Below are 16,289 nucleotides of genomic sequence, written 5' to 3'. Positions count from 1 at the left end.
GAATTGTGTTTTGATAGGCAGCCATAACTACTAAAATAAACACAAATGACAGGTTTTGGCTGTGTTTGCTAGGCAAATTTTTTTCTGGTTATATTTATCATATCATTTTAATAAGACTCTAAAGATAGTTTCCCCCATGTCTTTTTAGTAAAAAAAAACCCCCATCCATTTGAATGATCTCAAATGTGCCGTGTTATCATAACAGTTTGGGATCGTACGGGATATTTTAGCTGGTCAATGGAGAAAAGAGGAAAACATTTCTTGTTGTTCTAATTAATGCTTTTAGATCTTTTATAAAAACAAACACATTTCCACTAAGCGTCAGAAGTAGAGCACTCGGAGCAGCTTTAGGGGGCTGTTTTTCTCTTCGTTGCATCAGTAGAGAAGAGAGATCTCTCTCTAACCGAAACCCTCAGGCTATGAGTTTGACTGAAGCGGAAAAAAAAACATCCTATTTTGTTTCTCCTAAAAACCATACATTATCAAAGGCGTCTCATGCATATCTTTGATCTAAAACGGTTACATCTTAATAATTACGGTTCGGCTGGGTGAAAGAACCAAATGTTTCTTTTTTCATTCCGGTATCGTTCGAAGTTGTTCACCGTCTTCGTGAAAATAAGACCTGGGAGCGAGCAAACAAACAAATAAATAAATAACAACCGACAGAACTGCGCTGCTATATTATTTAATGACAAGATGTGGAAAGAGGGGAAATATCCTTTTTAAAAACTGAATATAAATCACGGTGTGTAGCTTTCGTGTCTCATCCCGATCTTTGTGCCGTTTCTTTCAGTTCTCATAACAATTCATCCGCTCACTAAAGCGCTGAGAGAGATGTTTCCAGTAATCCTATATGCTTAAATATAACTCATTTTTAATTTACTTGTATTTTCTGGCCACTCTCTTTCTGAGCTTCTGCAGAAAATGATGTCTTTACAGAACATTTCCCTTTGCAACCAATCAAAGAGGTGCAGTCAGTGGTAATGAAACAAGAAAACATTTCAGCACTCCTCTCTCCTCTTTAATGGCTGAAAAATGCTAATTGGAAGAAGACCGCATGCGTCAAAAAAAACAAAAGAGGTGGTATGGCAGGCAGCGGGACTCATGTTGGAGGATGGTATTTTGAAATGTGAAATGTGTCACTTAACTCCTGCTGAAACGCACACCGTTTGGAGGGGAGGTTGGAGGAACGGAAGCCCCTCCTGGATGTGGAGGTGCAGCGGAGCAGGGAGAGACGTTTATGAGGTAATAACCAGATGCAGTCGCACAGAGTATGAAAATCTGCTCCAGGAAACCCGAAAGGTCCAACTATATACTGATTCAGGTGTTCCTAACACGTCTCACTCGTTGATTTTCATGTGCATGACTTGTTGCATATCTATATAAAACTACATCTATTTAAAATGGTTTTCATTTCTGACATATATTGTGCAACTAATCATATACAGAAAATATGTTTGGTATTTTATTTGTTAGTACTGGAAAACACTTAAATGCATTTAGCTGTATAACAACTGGATTTTCTTATAGTTTACTATGAATAAACATTTCAGACAATAAAAAAAAAAAATCCCTATATCACATTTCTCTAAAGTAATTTTTTAATTATTTGTCGTGATTTGTCAATCAAAACACATTTTTCTCCATTATTTGAAGGGAAGAGAAAGTCTAAAATAACGGGATTCCACCAAATGTCAGATTCTCAAGGCCAATAAGTTTTGGGATCAGCATTTAGTGAAAGTACAGAAGTAATGAGTTATGTAAAGCTGTGTGATGGGCCTCCTTCCTCCAGAGAAAGGTGACATTTTAATTACCCTGCCTTATCTGATGGATTTCAAGATATTCTTCCCAGTAAAAGCCTTCTCTTTATTATTTTTTTGTATTATATGTTCTTAGTTTTCGGCTGTCAGTGACTGTACGAAATTCATTTGACCCAGTCGTTGATTGAAGGTGGAAGTTTTTATATGGTATAAAATAGTTTTTTATCAAGAGCCTCAAATCTCTTCAGTGTGAGAAGTGTCTTCTGCTTTTATGACAAAAGAAAAAATCCTTATGAAGGAATAATTGTGATAAAAAAGATTTCTGACTTGAGTAATATAAAACCTGCTCACTCTCTTTTGACAGTTTTTTTTTACTTTCTTTTTTATACCATCAACTTTTCATGAATTAAAACATTTGCATATGGTTTTAAATGATACAAAAAAATAAATAAATAAATAAAACAAGTCCACTATCCTTTATTTGCATTATTATATAAATAAAAACAGAAAAAATATGCATCAGCAAATTATTTCTTTTTTATTGCAAACATTAAATTGAACAATTATTTTAAATAGTAAAACAATACAAATATATGTACTGTATTAATACAGTAAAAAAAAAATCCATAATTAGCAATACACAAAGCACAAGAATCAGTAACAACATCAGCTGATCCAGCGATCGAGAACTATAAGTGTAATACTGTATATATTTCATGTAAGTGAAAGCAGAGATGTTGTAATTTTGGATTTAATAAACATAATTGCAGTGGTGGCATATGAAATGGCTTTGATCATGATCACAGACGTAAGGTTACACCGCAGAGCCGATGTGGTGTATTATTACTTCTATTTGGGTTGCCGTGTTTAAGTGCAGAGTTATAATTTTAGCAGTACTGACGTTAATACCCAAGCGGTCATCGCTATCAATAGCTGGACGGCTTCATGTTCAATTGTGAACAGTGTACAGCTTTACAATTTTTTTTTTATATTAAATTATTCTAAATACAAGTTTTGCTGACCTCTGACCTGCGAACTGCAATATTGTCCTTTTTGGAGAATGGCAACATCACCTACAAGACAAGAACAACATTTGGGAAGCATAATCAATACATCTGAGTCACGTGCAGAATACTTTTTCACAAGATTCACAAAGCTATTTCTGCAACCCCATGGGGGAGATATGTTGCTGAAAAATGCTGGATCCTGTAATTGGTATTTATCTTGCCTGCTGATTTTGTGAAATACATAATTATTTTAAAAAGATGACTTGACATACACATATTTGCATAAGAAGGGTTAGTACATTGTAATTTTTAGGAGAATGTTATGATTGCTTGTAAATGGTCTTTTATTTGGCTCCACGGACTATTTAGATCAGCACTGAAATGCACAGTCCAGAATTGAAGTATCTGTATTTCCAACACACATGAATAATGTATGTTCAAGTTTTTTAATATATAAAAATATACCTTTTTTTGTTAAAAACAAAAATGTCATTAACAGCCTATAGAGTTTATCTATTCAAAAATACAGCAGTGACAGCATACTATGTTATTGTTTATAAAACTTCAGATCTCGCCATGCATATCTGTGGACACGTATGACGGCATCCTGCCTCGTGTAGCTTGCGAGCAATTTGGATCATAATTTGCTGATGTGATGTGACATGCTACATAAAAAAAGAAAGAAAAAAAAACTACTTCAAAGACTATCACCTCAAATATCCCTCGCTTTTTTTAGTTCCAGTCTTTTTACATCCATCTGCGATCCCTTAAGCAGACAGCGTAATATTGAGACATGAAGAATTTCTACAACATATAATGTTCATTATAGCATGTCCTGGCATTTTTATGCAAATAGGGCCATCTTAACATCTACAGTAAATAACCGATCAGACTGAAAAGATTATAAATCTGAGGATATTTTTCATAACATAAGACAGATGAACCAAATCAATTTGCTGTCAGTCATTATAAAGTATCAACACTTAAAAACTGTGATAGAGAATCAGTTTAAAACATTATATAACACCATAAAGGGCATAAAATCTATAATCCCTAAGTCTGATGCTGCTTTCTTCAAATACATTAGGTTGATAAATTAAAAATATAAATATGAATTTCTTATAAATGCATGTTGTGGGAGAGGATGTACATTGACGGGCACGTTTATTATTATTATTAATTTTAAAAAATATATGCTTAAATGCTCAATCATCTCAATCAAGCAACTTGTGCAGGAAAGATCAACATGAACATTTCTCCTATTAGATATTTAACCAGGACAGTATAGCTGAAAATGGCACTGGCTCCACACAAACCTTTCAAAGTGCGTTGGCATTGCATCTTGAGCTTTACGCTTGTGCTTGCGTGGCATACCTTCAAGCATGGCCTTTTACAGAACAATAATATGTACTACACCAAATAAGATGATAGGTACACACAAACATTTATACATTATATATGGATAACCATTCATAAAACACACATAAAACACACACACAATCATACACAGACCTGTCAACACTAACTAATGCTCAAAATTTGCATTGCAACTGATTCGTGCTGGCACATATTAATAATATACAACGTGCATTAATAAAGGTTTGTTTGACATTTTTCTTTAGGTCTTAGAAAAAGATGCGAGCATTAGAATTCTCTAACACATCAATAAAAATACTGTAACTATTTGTATATCTATTTATCTAAAATTATTTATACAGGCTTGTAGCAGTTCATCAGCATACAATGAGCACAGCTGTGGATAATTCACCATGCAGAGACACACTCACGTCTGGGTTTGGAGAACGATAAGAAACCCAGCATTTTTTTTTTTTTATGCATTATGTTTTTTGTTTACATGTTACATTACAGTGCTACTGTTACAGTCAAATTACGGTTACAAATTAACAATATGTATATTTAATATGTAAAAATTATTTTGGGGATTATTTGTAAATTAATATCGTCGCTTGTAAGCACATTAATATATGTTTAGCAGAGGCACGGTAATCGTAAGCGTTAAATCCCTTTTAAGTGCACACTAACACCTTGAAGGGAACTTCACCACAATGCTAAACACCAAAAACGATTTCTGGAAGACAATGCCGCAAGAACTGCTCCAAAAAAAAAAAAAAAAAAGTCACCAACTTTAAAGTCTGTTAGGATAGACCTAATAATGCACAATGATATGAATAACTCGACAAAACAACACAAAGCATTCATTTCAGGATTTTTCACGTCAATAATAACAAGTTTAATAACAAATCATAATAAGTAGGCTTTAGTATTATCAATAGCAGTAGCCTATTCTAAATATATTTTACTGAAAGTTAAAAAGAATTGGAATGTACACAAATCTCTTCCTAACGCACGTTTGTTTAAATATGACAAGCTAATTATCATTGTGCAGTTGTCTTGCACCGAGACCGAGAGAGATATGTTGTCAAAACGCAATAATCTCGGGAAACCGTCGCATTTTTTAAGCCAGCGATACTCCTGCTCTACAGCGGGGAGAAATCTCGGCTTCTTTGAGCCCGATGAGTTTCTGATGGGAGATTGGTGACGTAAGAGCCATCAACAGCGACAGGCTGATCGAGGTAGTCGCGAGGATGGATAGATGGACAGATGTTGGGGCGGAACTTGGACATATTTCCACATTATTAGCCCCTACCGACAGGCGTACAGCATAAATGATCAGTTAGATTGCAACTGGCAATAGCTCAAGGATGCGCAGCACCGTCAAAGGTAAGGACACGATTTAAACGTCGCGTGCTGAAATATCAACGCTACTGTGGTGATGATGTGTAATATCCTAGTCTGGCTTGTTCGTACGCGTTGCACTATACTAAAAAATGTGTGCACTCACCGGGATGCGATATACAAGGCGAAGCTCTCGTGTCGGTCCACAGGCTGAATGATCCGCTGAAATCGCTGCAGAATCCCGGCGCGACGATGAACCTTAAAATCCGTTCGAAACATCAGGCGACCGGAGCGAGCCGAGGCCACCTCAAAAAATTTCCTCGGATTTCTCGCGTTCCCCTTCCGAGCGATTTTAAAAACACACCCACCCACTCGCCAACTTAAAGAAAGAGTGGACATTGCGTCAACGCTGGTATAAAGACAAAAACAAAGTTGAGATTTAAGTGTGATTTTGGGGGGGTGCCAGGTACACCGGTGTCAACAAAGTACTGAAGAGCAGATATACGGTGGATTTATTACAGTTCCTAACCTAATAGGATCCGAGATGTCTAACACCGTGGACTCGTTATTTAATTTGTGGATGTTTTGCAATTGATGAATAAGTAATGTGTAAGCGTTGTAGAGAGGCTTGTTACGGTCATACTCAACTTGTTCCAGGAGTCCCTCCCCTTCCCGTGCAAAGTGTTCACTTCCTAGTAAGGTGTAACGAATCAATCTAACTTCAAACTGTTCTCTTTTTTTCAGCGTCGGAAAAAAGGTCGCAAATAATTTCATTTTAGTGCATGAAATAGTTCGCAGTGTTGCTCGCCCCGGCAAACGTGCGCGAGACCGAGAAACAAAACTGGCAAAAAGGAAAAAAGACAGTGAAAGGGTCAAAGAAATGTAGCCGTATGCATGGAAATATGTTGTTATATGCATGGAAATAAAATGAAATGTTTACAGCGGAGACCCCCTCCTTTATGCGTTTAATGTTTTGCGCGTGACGTTAAACTTATTTTATTTTCGCGATGACGCCGAGAACACTGCATAACTGGGGGGGGGGGGGTGCAGCTGTACAATCGTAGTTTAATTTTAGCACCACTGTTTGTTTTTGTTTTATAAAACCGCATACTTAGTACATTCGTGTGAATGGACAACATCCAAACAAGTGATGTCTTCTCCAAAAAGGCAGTTCGTTGTCTTTCAAACGCTCCTGTTTTGTGGGGAGGGAAAAACAGAACAATTAAAAAGATTGACAGGTGGGTTTTCAGTGTCAGAGTGACGCTCCGGAGGGGTGGAGTAAAGAGAGAGAGGCAGGAAAGGCAACTCGATGTGTCTGTCTATCAGTTGAGACTGTCTGAACCGCTCACGCATCCTGAACGCGCGATACATATTTCAGCGAAGAGCCGCGAGACCAAGAACGCCGCTTCGCTCCCTGGAGTTTTTTTTAAAAAGAGTAATTAGTTCACATTCGGTGCGAGAGAGTGTGTTTTTTGTTTATAAATCGCTCTGTAGTAAACGCGTCACGCTCGCCCGAATCAACTGTCCACATGTTTCCTTGAGCGTGGACGGACAGTGTGTTTGGTGAATATCGGGAGGAACACGAGCAGAGACTCTCCACTGCGCGCGTGGGGAATTTAGTCCGTTGAAAATGCGCACTTGAGCTCGAGCCCCATTTGTGACTGACATTAACTGTCTCCTGTCTGCCTTTCTCTTCCCTTGGTTTTGTCCCGTTTTTAGGCTTTCAACCGAACGAGAGGACGGAAATACAGTTGGACGGGCTCTCCATAACTGGAAGTTTCTTCCGTTTTACTACAAACTATTGCCATAATCTAAGGAGAACCTAAGGACGCGTTTTTCCCCCGTGTGTTTCTGCGCCGTTAGACATGGACGGGAGATATATCTGAGCTCTTGGCAATCATGCTATGACTTAGAATTAATAAACGTGTCGGCCAGATACACCTACATTTTTTTTATGATTATTTATTTACAGGATTTTTTTAGGTCTGTAAAAATATCTACAACCTCTCAAGACCTATTGACCCCTCTTAGACTTTGCATCGGCTCAAAGTGACTTTTTAAGAGGTGGAATAAAAACAGACTCTGAAGAGGAGCGCGTTAATACATGCTTTGTATAATTTTTTTTTATTAATTCTTTTCCTCCGTCACTGGCATCTTGATTCTGTATGAGAAGTCAAGAGGAGGGTGGGACGACAGCATGCCGCGGAGAAAGCAGCAAGCGCCGAGGCGATCTTCAGGTAAGCGGTGCATGCATGTCTTGTTTACTAATATTAGTGCATAGGGAGGGGAAAAACATAAAATCACTTACACTTCATTGTGTTTATTGAAATGCTTGATCTAAATATTACCTACATTTTTTTTACTTTAAAATTTTCATTTTCTTTTCTTTTTTTTACTTTCAAAGAATGTCAAAACAAAGTTAATCTCCTCAGAATGCATTCGATTTGTTTTGAAAACTAACGCGTGAGTAACTTTTTTTTTGAAGTTGTGCCAAATTAAAACTTCACACTCCACCGTGGCCTATATAGTCGAGTGAAAATGTAGTTTCAAAGTGCTCCAGTTCGTCTATTTAGATGCGGATTGCAATCCTTGATTTGATGCTTGATTGATCGCCTGTCATGTGGCCGCCTTTGATCTATTCATTCCTGATAAACATCAGTAAATCATTCACCATGGAAACACGCATGCGCTGTGCGGCCGCAGCCACTCAAAGGACAACTTTTGCCCCCGTCGTGCGGGAAAATAGAGAAAGGAAAGAAGTTTTCGGCAGGGTTATACACTACCTTTTTTTCCTCATTCAAAGAGAGGGAGAGAAAAGGGGATAAGGGATTGCTGGGGCGTGTCGAGAGCACAAAATGTAGCAGAGAGAACATCTCTTCCCTGATAGATGTCACTGAGCAAGGCCTCTGTACTAAGATCTGTTTTCCTCTCAGCTCAATTTATTCATGCGAAATGTACCTGTGCTCTTTGATGTTACAAGAAAGAGCTGGTTTCAGTTTTTAATTAATCTTCCATGAAGATCAAGAGAGTGAACATTGATTTGTGACGAATGGTGTTGGATTTCTATTGGGGTGATTAAACATAAAATAGCCATTATATTTTAAACCATTTTGGTGTATTGTACTAAGGGAGTTCTACTTTGCCCCTTTGGCTTTCCTTTTTTCCTTTTTTGTTCCTTAGTTTTTTCCCTCTCATTTAATCTCTGTGACTAACAGGTCCATTCTCTCCTGAATGAAGGCTCTCTTTCAAGTTCAAACGTCAGCCGAGTTACAGATCTGCAGAATTAGGCCCTGATATTTGACTCATGATGGAACAGCCGACAAACCAGACACACTGCTGTAACCGAGGTCGACTAACAAGTGCGATACATAGATGGTGTTTCATTCATTTGCACTGAATAACAATTATTCCTCAATTTTTACGCATACCTTTCTGTTCAGTGGGGGGAAATGGGGTTTTTAAGGGATTATTTCGTCTCCCTTGCTGTATGGTGAGACTGACATGGGGAGTTTGAAAGCTCACAGAGGTGAGATGGCGCCTGGTAATCTGACCTGGCAGCTCCTCCACAAAAACAAGCCATCAGCCCCCTCCACCTCAGCTGAATATTGATTTAATTTTCTCTATTCTGACAGGCATGTTCATCATTTGCTTTAATGGTCATTCAGAAGTTGGCAGGCATATTGTTTCCGTTTTTCCCAGAGCCTGACACTTTTCCCCACTCCATCAAAATAAAAATGTTAGGAATTATTGATTTAGGAAATAAAAAGAAAAGCTGCTTAACATGACAAGGTGATTTGTTTTTACTAAAACATCTTCCAAATAATTCAAGATGTCTTATTTAAAATTTTGCGCTTTGCACTAAAAGCACTTTCTAGCTCAGTTCCAATGCTCAACTCTTCCGTTATGCTCCACCTCTTTTAACGGATGACTTTGCCTTGATTTGGTTGCTATCATTGCCTTTGTTTGCTCTGAGTGATTTACATGCATCGGTTGTGGGCTCAGGTCGTTTTGGTGCAGTGGGATCGGAGTGGCCCTCTCTGTGTTGGGCTGCTGCAGTCATTTGTATTTATTTGCTGGCTTTTCTCTGAAACAGACACGGGCCTCCCACGTAGAGCACAGACTGTGTCTGTGAGTTTAAGCTCTAGCAGAGAGGAGAGGAGCCAGGGGAGGACTCGGCGATGAATGCGGTATCTCTCCGCTGCTCCAGGTTTCATTTGGTTTCGTGTTTTCACAACCTCCCACGCAGATAGAAACACGCTCTGTTTGCGTCCATTCCACTGCACCTCTGTCCTCTGGATAGCCAGGGCATAAAAACCACCCTGAGGTGGTTTGCGATGTTTTTTTGCTGCTTTTACTTTTCCTTCAGTTTCACTAGGATAATTCTCGTTTTGCTCTTTCTCAGTTAAATTCTATTCACATTCACAACATTCACGTAAACACCCCCCCCCCCCCCCCCCAAAAAAAAAACCATAACGGCAGCACGCAAAGACACTAGACAGAAGAAAAATAGAACGTGAGGAGGGAGGAACCAGCATGGGGAGTCATTAAAACACATTCTGTCCTCGGCACCAGAGGCTTCTTAATTATCTGACATAAAGGTAAAGGTTCCTCTGCTGGCTTCATTAGGGAGGAACCCTAATTATCTGAGCTCCTGATGGATTTGTGACAGCCTCTAACGATTAAAGCTGACAAATTCAGCGAAGTGTCAGGTCTGCAGCTGCCTTGATGTAATCAAGTTGATATTATACAGTCCCTTTAGCCTGTAGTGCTGAATTAACTCAATTTTCTGGTGCAGGTGACAAATGGACTTTGCTACCTGACTAATCACGTCACCGTGGCAATGCTGCCTAATGACCTCAGTAATCCAGGCTCTTAACCGCACCGCTGGGCCCAGAAAGCATTTGAGGCAGCCAATCAGAACGGGCCCTGCATTAGCCAATCGGGCCCAGAGCTCGGCAAAAACGCCATCATTCCGTCTCCGTGTTGATGGACGTGCCACTGTTCTGTGTCATTGGTCGCACCGCTGTTCGAGCTCTGAGTGTACCGACACACCGTGCTCTTGCTGACAATAATCGCACCACCAAGCTCTCAAAATCTGAAAATATTGTCAGAATTTGAGTGCCGCTGAGTGCTTGCTTTGCTTAAGTCTCTCAGTGCAGCGTTACATACAAATCAGTCTGCTTTGAGAGCCGAATTTACAGATTATTTCATGTGCAGTGCTGGTACAGCTCAATTGTGATTTATGTTTCTGTAGCACTAGTATGAGGTTAATATCTTTTATTCCCTCACACAGATTTATTATATTGTGTTAAAGATGTGGAGGTTTTGTTGTAGTCTGTTAAACAGCGTGGTGCCTCTCCATATTCATTCTCATATCTGGTGAGAAATGTGAAAGATTGTGAATTATCATTTCTCAATTTGAGATGTATTTGTATTAAGAGATAGGAGTTGACGGCCATAATTTGTTTTGCATGTACGGCACAAATTATAGAAATCAATCTATAGGGGTACATTTAGATGTCATGTTCTATCTGTTCCTCTTTCTTTAATGCCTGTTTTCATGCTGGAAGGAAAAATATCTATCCGTAAGACGTGCGAATGCAGCGTGACATCTGGGCTCACCTTGTGTTGGCTTCGCTGGAGGGTAGACTCATCCGCTCTCATGTCATTAACAGGTGACATTGACCCATTTAGTCAATATTCATGTTGGGACCCACCACTTACAACTAATAGTTTAATTTGCATTTGGGGATCAAGCCAGTGGCCTATAGGAAATCAAAGTGTATCCAGTTATTCTGAGTCCCGAGCTTGCCGTTCCCCTTGTCCGAGATCGTGGAGGTTGAGTTTGATTAATGAAGATCGATGACGGGTTTTATGGGAAGAGTGAATCAAAATGAAAATATGTTGGGACTTTGCATGAGCCAAGTGTGACGGTACACAGTCTGCGGTAAATGGCACTCTGTGGTTTTAATGAGCTTAGACACATTTGGGAGTTATCTGGTTTCCGCAAGTTTTGTAAAGTCTGAAATTAAGAATACTTCCAGACGTGTGTTTGTGCGTGAAAAAAAGCGAGTGCATCTGCTGATAGTTGCTGAAAAACGAGCACACAGAGGACCGCAAAAAGCTAGCGTGTCACCAGAGGAGGTTTGGATTAGAGGTACTATAGCATTATGGGAACTCAAAACTATCAAAACGGCCAGCTGTGTTTTTTCTTATTCTTTCTTTCTCTCTCTCCCTCTCTCTCTTCTCGTCCTGTCTTTTTTGATCCCCCATGTTTCATTTCTCAGCTAATTTAGTCCACAGTGAGTCAGAAAGATGAGAGGGAGGGGGAAGAAAGACAAAAGAGAGAAAAGCTCAAGTCATGACCCAGCAACGGGAGTCTCCAAGCTTGAGGAGTACACGGAGGCCAACGTGTACCCAGGGGAGCCCACGTCTGCCTTCTCTCTGTCCTGCCCTGCACTCATCTGTTGCTTTTTTCTCCCCTGGCTCACAGGAAGGATGGGGTGTTTTTAGAGGCTCGGCGGAGTTTTCTCATCCCAGTATGCCGTTTTCCTCATGGAGCGCCTTATACATCCTCATCAGATAAAAAACAAACGGCTCGGCCAACAGATCCGTGCTGATGTTTATAACGGGCCAGCAGGAGATTAAGCTTTGATGTTTGTGTTGTAGGATCTGAGGAGCATGTGGCGTCGCGAACAGGATGATGCTGTTTGAGACGTTATCTGATTAGTTGCGTATTTTTATACATGGCTTAGTTATTGTGATATTTCAGTGGCTGACATCATTTTATCAAGGACGGCCTCGCGCACTAAGGATCAAGCCTTGCGGTCATACAGTCATATTTAGCAACATTAATTTTGACAGATGAGCATGAAACGAAAAGAAGCTCTATGATGAAAAGTAAACACCCATGAAGCCCCCTCACACTCGGGGAAGTCACGTCCTGGTCACCGTTCCTCCTCCCATCAACCACTGTATTCTCAACTCAAAATATCCTGCCTGTCTGAACACAAAAGACCAGCTAAAGACAGATGAAAGAGAGAAAGCACACTTTGTAGTTTTGTCTGCAGGTCCCTTTGCCTTATTTTCATAGTCGTGTTCTGTTGTGTTTAAGGTCATAGGGTAAAGTAGCTTCTGCGCCAAACAAAACTGTTGACTTTTTTCAAACAAGTTTTTAAAACGCTTCTCCTTCTGACATTGGTCAGAAAAAAAAAGAGAGCGAGCGATAGAAGAAAGGAGTGGTGCTCAGAAAGGTATTAGAGCTGACAGATGAACAGGAGTGGGGAGAAATTCTCCTGCAGCAGCTGGGACTGCAGTCATTATCCTGACAGGTGTCAATTAAGAATTACTGCCTGCCTCAGTCCTCTGCGCAGCCCAGCTGTCTGCGCAGCAGAGAAATAACACTTTACCCTTGTCACTTTGTTAGTTCGTAGCCATAGCCTCCGAAAATGAGTCGCCCCAACGCTAATCGATAACCAGTGTATTAGCAATTATTTTGCACATTGATTTACGAGGGCCAAACGACGACTTCTGTGCTGTTATTAGCCCTTGATTAGATCTGCCCGCACACGTGAACACACACTCACACACACACACATGCATTCATAGCATGCTGCCCTGTTGCCAGGTGGATATATGTTTCCTCCCAGGCCCCAAGGTCTAGAACAATCTTAGTGCACAGTCTTAGTGGCCCTGTTGGGCCTTCCATCACTCGTGTCCGTTACAGAGACAGGCCCCTCTTAGGCCCCACATGCACCCACACACACACAAACATGTACAACACCTCTGTGGGGGTTGAAATACAGCCCCATTTCTGAGCGGCCCTGGATGAACGCTGATAGGGTTTGAGTATGTGTGTGTGAGAGAGGGGCTTGTAAAAGGCAAGAGTATTAGTGAGGTGTCGTGGTCTGTTTCAGCTAAATGAATGGCCCTTTGCTGTAGAAGGTGCTCCTGGTTACTGAGAGTTATGGCTGACCAGATAGGGGGCTTCTGGGTAATGTCTGTGTGAAGGAGCGCTGAACCTTCGCTACATTTATTTTCATGCCTGCAGTTATTTAATACTCAACTTTAAAGCCGTCGTCAAAAGCTTTGTAGGTGTCTTCTTGCGTTTGCAACAAGTGTGGTTGTGAGAGATCTGAATTTTAGGATTTATTCATTTGTTAAAGGGCTAATTCATCCAAAAATGAACTTTCTGTCACCATTTACTCACCATTGGTACGTTCTAAACTTCTTTTGTATGTCCTGAAATGAATGATTTGTCTCCAGAGTTACAATACAATACAAAAAAGGTCAGAAATTAATACTTATATTCAGCAAAGATGCATGAAATTGATCAGAAATGACAGTAAAAAGATTTAAAATGTTACACTGAAGACTGGATTAATGACTGCTAAAATTTCGGCTTTGCCATCACATGAATAAATCACATTTTAAAGTATCTGAAAGTAGAAAACTTCTATTTTAAATCGTAATGATATTTTATAATATTACTGTTTTACTGCATTTTGATCAAATAAATGCAGCCATGGTGAGCATAGAGACTTCAAACTGATTTTAAAAACACTTTAAAAGATCTTATCAGTACTGACTTTGTTAGTGTGTGTGTATAGCTTTAGTATTCTTTTATTGTAATTCAATAGAAAAGATTGAGCACAGTCTTTAAACTTTTGTGAAGAAAGGCATGCGGCTTTGAAACAATACTGAGGTGAGTAAAATAATGTCAAGAGTGTTTTTGGGTGAATTATCCCTGTAAATAGTGTTGTCAAGGTACCAACATTTCAGCACTCGGTACCGATACCAGTGAAAATCCACGGTTCTCGGTACCAATTTCGGTACCAAAGCAAAACACAAAAATATGCTAATTAAAAAAAAATAACTTTTTAGCACTAAAAATAAAACCAATGCCATTCTTTATACTTATTTACAATTGTGTTTAAAGTTTTTCTACAAGTAATATAATTATGAAAAACAGTAAACAAGTTTCACCCAAATTTAATTTGTCTTTTAATTTATGAAATTTAAACACATTTTATTTTTGGTAAATAAAGGGGATTTGCTATTAAAATTAAAACATGGAAGAAATATTGTGATTAGTTTACATATAGCGTGTCGATTCAGCATGGTAAGACTCTCGCTCTCTCTCTCTTTGCATGTGTGAGAAACCGCGCTATCAGTAAAGCGACTGAGTCGTGCGTCTTCACAAAGAGTTTACAGAGCATCAAATACAGGTGCGCTGTGCGTCCATTGAGATGAACTGACAAGTTCAGATCGCTTGATGGAGAGAACTCTGAAGCTCAGATGCTGAAATTAATGCAAGCATCATGCGCTTCAGTCTATGTAGGAAACAAACCCGCACGTCTCTGCCATTCATTAATTCACACAGAGACGCGCAGAACACGATTCATATTTCAAGCAACTTTTGCGGCTTAACATTTACAGATACTGGTCCATATGGAGATTTGATTTGATTAATTTATGCTAACTTTGACAAATTCCACGACTGTCCATATTAAAATGTAAGTTTAATTTTCATGACTGGATTTTGAGATTCCGTCCTCGTTTTCTGCTTCGCGGAAATCATAGCGCTGAACCGGGTTTGAACGCATTTAATTTTTTTTAGTACCAACTTGGTACCGAAGTACCGGGTCTTTTGACAACACTACCTGGAAATATTGTACTTTCAAAAGCCGTGAGGTAACTAGGTTATCATGTCACCTGTGAAAACAAAGCTTGCGTATGTGCTAGGCCACTCACCCTTATGTAGTGGTGGATTATGTTCTTTATGCTTGGGAGTGGGATTCATGTTTGCTCGAGTGCAACCTTTGCCCTACAGGAACTAAAAAGAGAACCTAATCCCTGGGTCCCCCTGATATGGCGATGTAAGAACGGAGATCCCTCTCCCTCAACTCTTGATCAGAGGCGTTACGATTCCCCTACGAGCGCTAAGCCACTGGACACACAATGAGTGGATAAAGATAAGCCTCCAGCTTGTGTTGACACTCTCATTGAGCCCCATAATGCACTGCTCTGGATCACTCTCATAAAGACTTGGCTCCCCTTTTTTACGAGCCGTCTTCGAACGGTCGCGCAAAATGCCTTGATTTTCAGTGTTTTTACCCTGACACTTTCATTGGTCGTTTTTCGTGCTGTGTTTAAGACCGCATTTGCAGTCCATCACCCCTAAAGCTAGGTAAAGAGCCACGTGTCACCCCCTGTCTCCTGCTGAAGGTCAGTTTTATTAGTTTCATTGATAAAAGCCTGCCTGCAAACATAGACAATAGCTGGTAGATCCTCCAAATGGCTGTATTTTTTTCCAGGGTGTTTTATTTAACTGAGAGGACACTGGAAAGTAATGAATATATATATTTTTCCTTTTTTCCCCCTACTTTTATGGTGCTGATAAGGCATCTGAGGGAAGTATATAGCAAAATGGTGCTGTTTCTTTCTTTAAATGGACAGCCCAGCAGGACTGTTCTCTTTCTCTCTATATATCATTGCCACATATGCTTTCTAATCTTTGATTTATATGTTCAATCTGGTCTCAGAATCATCTTCTAAAATATGAATCTCTAGCATTTATATTTAAGGATCTTTGACAAATACATGCAGATTTAATATCAGTTTTAAAATAACTAATGCGACTAAAATAACGTCTGGTTTTCATTTCATTCACACACAGAAGCCCTTAGGGATGTGAACTGTGTTTGAATCCTTCTCATATCCGTTAATAGATGGGTGTACATGTCGTGACTAGTCTCCCAGACTCAACTTTATAGGTATTTATAGTGATTTGGACACAATCACATTCAAATGCCAAATGCCACAT

At 39.6% G+C, this 16,289-nt stretch overlaps 1 protein-coding gene and 1 long non-coding RNA gene across 3 annotated transcripts in view; one reads left to right on the top strand and one right to left on the bottom strand.

Annotated features, from left to right (window-relative positions):
- Positions 1-2,225: 2,225 nt before the first annotated feature.
- Positions 2,226-6,053, bottom strand: LOC132145224 (uncharacterized). Its single transcript, XR_009434450.1, has 2 exons — positions 5,631-6,053; positions 2,226-2,833 (listed from the first exon to the last, which is right to left on the bottom strand). It is a non-coding gene; the product is annotated as an uncharacterized LOC132145224 (long non-coding RNA).
- LOC132145223 (teashirt homolog 1) overlaps positions 5,317-16,289 on the top strand; it is a 36,229-nt gene continuing 25,256 nt past the window's right edge. Inside the window, exons 1-2 of one of the 2 annotated variants that reach the window (XM_059556064.1) lie at positions 5,317-5,509; positions 7,184-7,708. In XM_059556064.1, coding sequence (XP_059412047.1) covers positions 7,630-7,708 — 79 coding nt within the window. In that variant the 5' untranslated portion in view covers positions 5,317-5,509; positions 7,184-7,629. Of the gene's footprint in view, positions 5,510-6,792; positions 7,709-16,289 lie in introns of those variants that run through there. The other variant, XM_059556065.1, reaches the window with a different exon arrangement.

Source organism: Carassius carassius, chromosome 8 (assembly GCF_963082965.1).
Source record: "Carassius carassius chromosome 8, fCarCar2.1, whole genome shotgun sequence".
NCBI classification, from domain to species: domain Eukaryota; kingdom Metazoa; phylum Chordata; class Actinopteri; order Cypriniformes; family Cyprinidae; genus Carassius; species Carassius carassius.
This window is presented reverse-complemented; position numbering and strand designations above follow the sequence as displayed.